At 51.9% G+C, this 6052-nt stretch overlaps 1 protein-coding gene across 1 annotated transcript; it reads right to left on the bottom strand.

The window, feature by feature from the left end:
• Positions 1-65: 65 nt before the first annotated feature.
• Positions 66-6052, bottom strand: LOC6524450 (polyhomeotic-proximal chromatin protein). The gene is made up of 5 exons (XM_039377583.1): positions 5980-6052; positions 4345-5906; positions 3839-4283; positions 1982-3780; positions 66-1918 (listed from the first exon to the last, which is right to left on the bottom strand). Exons 1-5 carry the CDS (start codon positions 6048-6050, stop codon positions 1167-1169), a joined length of 4629 nt encoding a protein of 1542 aa, XP_039233517.1. The 5' UTR covers positions 6051-6052; the 3' UTR covers positions 66-1166.

The raw sequence follows: 6052 nt of genomic DNA, 5'->3' as shown, positions 1-6052 counted from the left end.
TTTGGCAAGAAAGGTTTCGAAATGGACATTTTTAATACTTCGAACCAATAAAACTCGATCTACGATTTATATTATATTCACTTTACAGCGACAGTTTTATTTACTTCAGCAGTAGGAAAAAAAAAGGTTTTGTAAAAATAAAAATAATTAAACTCGGACCACTGATTTGGTCTGTAAAAGTTTAACTGCGTTTTCGCAACCTTGCCATAAAAAAGGCAAACGTTTTGCAGACGTTAAGTTTATCAATAAATTAAAAGTTTAGTTGTATTCAATTCAGTTTCACTTAGGAATTACTTCAGGCTTAAGTTTTAATACTAACTACGTAAATATAATCCCAGCTTACCTCTAGTTCAAATGATTTTTTCATGTTCTTCGCATAGGGTGTTGTGAAATGATTAACAACGTTTAAATAAATACGTTAGCGCTTATGAGTAATCGTCAAGTTCTATACAAATTGATGGATAGATGACTGGGATGGCAGTCTATGCTTTATCATACATGTGGCGGCCTGTCATTTGAGCTACGAGATCACCCCTCTTGCTAAGTTTAGATTACGTACAAAAGGTTCAAAAGTCCGCTTCAAGTGAATCAAATTCAGCTTGGGCGGCAGACCTGGTTGGACCCGGTCCTCCACAGAAACGTCGTGGCAGATGACAGTGGTTAAATCGAACCACGCTCCTATCTTCATACTCCGGCAGAGTGCTGAAGAGTGCCTGTCCGGCCCGAATCCAACGGCGGTGGCGCCGGCGACCCTTTAACCGCCGCGTCCTTTTCGTCGCGCACAGGCGAAATCTCTTTTATGGACTTTATCCTAACCACAATCTTTAGGAAAGGGCGGGGTTTTTCAACTAGCTGCTGCTCCGGCGCCGACCGAGGGTCGTGAAAAACTACTTCATCACCTAATTAGCGCAGGGATTGCTCGCACAGTGGATTGCTCGGGTCAGTGGTTCCAGGCACCGAAGTACTCACTGGGGAGTGGCCTTTAAAGGTTTGGTGGATGCAGCTGATGATTGCGGTGTACGTGCTGTGAGAAATGGTGAGTCGGATCGTGATTCTCTTTGTTCTGGGTGATCATTCGCTCACAAAGTAAATGTTGTTACATTTAGGTCAATCGCGGTAAACTAAAGAAAATGGCATTTTGAAACCTTGACTTTAGATGCAAGTTTTTAATCCTTTACATCGCCTGGCGGGACCTCCTTAATGGACTCCACCTTGGCCACAATCTTTAGTGCTGGACCCAGTTTCATGCCCATTGCGTTTACCAAATGGTTCTCCTTGAGCAGCAGAAGCGCTTGGCCATCGATCTCCTGCTGTATAAAGTCGTCCACGTAGTCCTGACAACCAGGCAGTTCTCGAATGAAATTGCTAACTTCTTCCACACTCCAACTGCTGATGGGAGGGCGATCGGTTCCATTTACATTGGAGGATGGTAATGCTAGAACCGGCGTAACCACTCCAGCTGAAACCACTGGCAATGGCAAAGTGGAAGCTATTGCAATCGGCAATGGTAATGTCAGGGGCAACGAAAGTGGTGAAGATGTAGACATAGCCGCTAGCACTGGCATTGAAATCGGTGAAACCTCCGGTGTAGCCGCTTGAATTGGCAATGCCTCGGATATTGTCTGGAATGATTCTGTCTGCATTTTTTCCTCGGCCATGGCTTCATCCAGTCTGTCCACCAATGCCATGGCGTCCACCCCAACTATACCGCCTGATCCCAGGCCGTTGGTCTCTGCTGTTCCACCTCCTCCGATGCCGTTCTTTGCCTGCCTCGAGCATCCTGGCGAGCAGTAGCGCTTTCGTTTGAGCTTCGCTTTGTGCTCCATCTTTCCACACTGCTCGCAAGCAACCATGTCCGAGCCTGGAGCTGATGCTATTCCACTTAGCTTGATGTCCTCCTGCATCGTTGCCTTTTTCTCTGCGGGAAGGAAGGATACAACAAAATTGCGTATAAGAGTTGGTGCTAGATGTTTATACTCACTTGGCGGCTCATCACTGACGTCTTTGTCTGCATATCGCTGTCTAGTGACGGGAAATGGTTCGTTGGCCTCCTGGATGATGAAACCATCGATGACATGAGATAGGACGTTCGGCTTAATCATCGCCTTGGGGAGATCCTTCGATCCATTACTGATGCTCGACGTGGTGGTTGTGGTTGTGCTGGTACAACTTGTAGTAAAGGTGCCAGAACTGATGGTTGTGGTGGTTGAGCCAGTAGTGGTCGTAGCTGTCGTTTTGGCTACTCCAATTCCATTGGTGATCGTCGTCGTGGTAGAAGTTGATGTTGCGGACGTTAAGCTGCCGGAGGTTGCCAGCTTGGGCTCTTCTTTCCCACTGGCACTGGGAGTGGTGCTACTCGGTGGCTGCACTGTATTGCTTTGCTTGCTGGTGGGAGTGGTAGCGCCCTTTGAAGGCGTGGAAGACCTATCCGAGGCTTCTCCATTGGACAGGGCTTCACTTGTGGAACTACTGGCTTCTACGGATGCGCTGACAGTAGTGGAGGATTTGGGGGTAGTGCAGGTGTCCTTTCCTGATACTGGCGTCTTGGGCGAACTAATGGGCACCAGGGTCGCGGTGGGCCCTTTCAAAGGTGTATCCTTTGTTGGCGTGGATGGAAAGCCTCCTCCTGCACCGCTACTAGCACTGCTTAGTGTTACCAGCTGTCCCGTTGATGGAGTGACAGCGGTGCTAGAAACACTCACGGGCGGAGCAGTAGATAGGTGACCCACTGTGGCATTCATCATCGAGGTCATGGCCAGTATGGGATTTGTTGTAGGTGAGGGCGTGGTGGGTGTAAGTGAAGGTAGTCCCAGTTGCTGTTGCTGCTGTTGATTTCCTCCGGCAATTGTGGCGCTGATTAACTGCTGATGCTGGTGGATCTGGGTACCTTGCGCCTGAGCCTGTTGCATACTGGCCACTGTACTGCTGGTGACCAGAGGTGTGGTACTCTGGCTGGTAATTGTGACCACACTGCTTGTTGGGAGTGAAGAGGAACTGCAAGTTCCCGGCTTGGTTGTCTGAAAGATGGCGCCAGAGGCCGTGAGAGCCTCCTGTAGGGCACTGGATGTTATTCCGGCAATATCGTCCGCCGACATCGATGATGAAACTGAAAAGGGCACGCTGCTCAGTTGCAATTGACCGGACTGCTGCTGCGTTTGCTGCTGCTGTTGTTGGGCTGTCGCTCCAGTCGACTGCTGCACTACAATCTGCTGGATAATGTTCTGTTGCTGTTCTCGCTGCTGTTGTTGCTGTTGCGCTTGAGCCTGCACTTGGGCTTGAACCTGTGCCTGCGCCTGTTGCTGCAGTTGCTGCTGTATCAGTTGGTTGTGAAGTTGCTGCTGCTGCTGTTGCTGGTGGGACGTGATGAACTGATTCGGCGCCACCTGAAGGATTTGCTGAGTGGCATTAGCGAGCGCCTGTTGGTGCTGCGCCTGGGCTTGGACACCTTGCTGCTGCTGCTCCCTTTGCTGTTGCTGCGCCTGCGCCACTGCCTGTTGTTGTTGCGCCACCGCTTGCTGTTGCTGGGCGTTAACCTGCTGCTGCTGAGTGACCTGTTGCTGCTGTTGTTGCTGGGCCTGTTGATGCTGCATTTGAATGGCAGCAATCTGCTGTTGCAACATTTGCTGCTGTAGGATTTGCTGTTTCTGGATCAGTTGCAACTGCTGTTTCTCAATCAGTTGTAACTGTTGCTGCTTGTCCACTCCTGCCGTAGTGGCTGCATGAAGGGTCTGTCCATTCTGTAGTGTGATGGGAGTGCCCGTTGTGCTCATCACAACCATTCTGGAAAAGTTCGGAAATAAGTACTGGGACGTGGTGTGTTTAGATAGACAATACTCACTTGTTGCCCGCCGCATTGACCACCTGCTGGAGATTCGTCGCCTGTTGCTGCTGCTGCACTGTGGCCAGGTGACCTACCACCTTATTTTGGCCTGCGACCTGACCGATTTCGGTTTTCAATGTGGATAAAGCGGGGCGCACCGGCTGCTGTTTGTTGCGCATTTTGGCCTTCAGCAGGCTCTGGTTCTGTGCAGTCTGCGTGGATACGGAACTGGCCGGACGCACTTGAGTTCCATTGTGGGGCATGATCGGGGCTCCTGGCCGCTGCAAAGCTGCTGCAGTGAGTTGCTGCTGCTGTTGTTGCAACTGGGCAGTAGCCACTGCTAGTTGCTGCTGCTGCGTCTGGTTGGTAGTGCCGACCTGCTGCTGTTGCTGCTTGGGAGCAAGTGCATCCAGTTGGGTGCGTGCCTTAGTGGGCGTCTGCGTCACGTTGCACTGGATAATCTCTGTGGAAAGATAGTTCTCTTTTATATCTATCGGAAGCAATATGCATGACAATATTCTTACGGTTTTGCTGAGTCTGCAAAGTTTGCGTCGCCGGTTGCTGTTGAATGAACATGCCTTGGGTCCCGTCTGGCTGGTTTCGCAGGATAATCTGGTTGGAGCCAAAGGGCTGAAGTCCTGTCGCATTCTGCCAGAACCAAGGGATCTGCATTTGTTGCGCTTGGCCAGCGTTCAGGAGTTGGGCAGTCTGAACAGACTGTGCGCCTACACCGACTGGTAAAGTCGACTGTGAAACCTGGACGCACTGCTGAGTAGTTTGGGTGGTCTGTTGCTGCTGTTGTTGAACCTGCTGCACCTGCTGGGTCTGTGTCGACCCAGTGGATCCAGGACCCGTCGCCGCCTGCACTGTACTGCTGGTGGTGGTCACTTTCTGAACCACTTTCTGAGCCAGTTTGCCCTGCGCATCCACTCCTACTTTGGCCAGAGCAGCTGTCAGCTGTTGCTGTTGCTGCTGCTGGTTGAGTTGCTGTTGCTGCTGGTTAAGCTGTTGCTGCTGCTGTTGGGTGAGTTGCTGTTGCTGAGCGGCGGCAGCCATTGATTGCAGTAGATTCTGCTGCTGCTGTGGCGAGTGGGAGATGACATTCACCGGAGAGATGAGCACCGTCTGAGGCGACTGATTGTGGTTCGAAGGAATACATGTGGCGTAATTGCCGCCAGCGAACCCCGCTTGGCCACCGATCATTTGCTTGGCGTTCTGAGTCGTGGTGGTAAGCATCTGGGGGCCGTTGCCCTGGAAGGGCTTGCCGGCGGTGATCACCTGGATGGGCTGCTGACCGAGGCCGCCTGGATGCAACAGATTGCCCGACACAATCATTTGGGGGTACAGGAAGCTGGTGGATGGTTGCATCAACTGCACCGTCCTTCCCTGCGTCCAGTCCCCGCCCACTCCTCCTGTGGCCGCTGCCAGTTGCATCGGCGACATGGTGCTGATGGCTGTGGAGTGCTGCTGTTGCTGGCTTTGCTGCGAGTTGGCTGGACTAGCTGCTCCTCCGGCGCCGGCCGAGGCTGCTCCTCCACCACTGGCTTCCGACAGCTGCTGCTGCAGCTGCAACTGCTGCTGAACTTCCATAATGTTGGTCGCATGCTTTAGCTCAGTTCCACTGTTGCCGGTCGTGTGCGTGGGAAACTCTTGCTTCACCTGAATGGCGTAGGGATTGTTCGCATATAACTGCTGCAGCTGCTCGGGGGAGATCTGGAGCGGCACATTGGTGGCGGCCGCCACCTGTTGGGCTGGACTCTGTGACTTCTCCAGTTTGCGGCCGGTTGTCTTCGAGTTGGGTGTGCTTGGCGATCTGCAGCTGAGCGGCAGTAGTGGGTGGCGCCGTCTGATGGATGGCGTTCCGGCTGATCCACGTGCAGCCTTAGAACTGGGCGATTGGGATGGACTCTTGGTAAAGTCCTCGTCGAAGCTGATGCCCGCCTTCTGGGCGAGTGTTTCCAGGCACCTTAGTGGCCGCTGGGGGTCCACGCGAGTGTTGGAGTTACCCTTTACACATGTGGTGGGTTCCGGTGAAGGTGGTGGTGTACGTATTCTTGTTCCTGATTCACTTTCTGCGTCCCCACTGCTGAAATGAGAAATTAAAAGCGCACACAGGCGATCAGTAAAACGCGTATAAACACAAACAAACACGGACACACTTGGGGCGGCTCCGAATGCGTTGGGCATGCTTCATATTCATGCTTAAATTCATATCTATATTCTTATTCATAT

Source organism: Drosophila yakuba, chromosome X, assembly GCF_016746365.2.
Source record: "Drosophila yakuba strain Tai18E2 chromosome X, Prin_Dyak_Tai18E2_2.1, whole genome shotgun sequence".
Lineage (NCBI taxonomy): Eukaryota > Metazoa > Arthropoda > Insecta > Diptera > Drosophilidae > Drosophila > Drosophila yakuba.
This window is presented reverse-complemented; position numbering and strand designations above follow the sequence as displayed.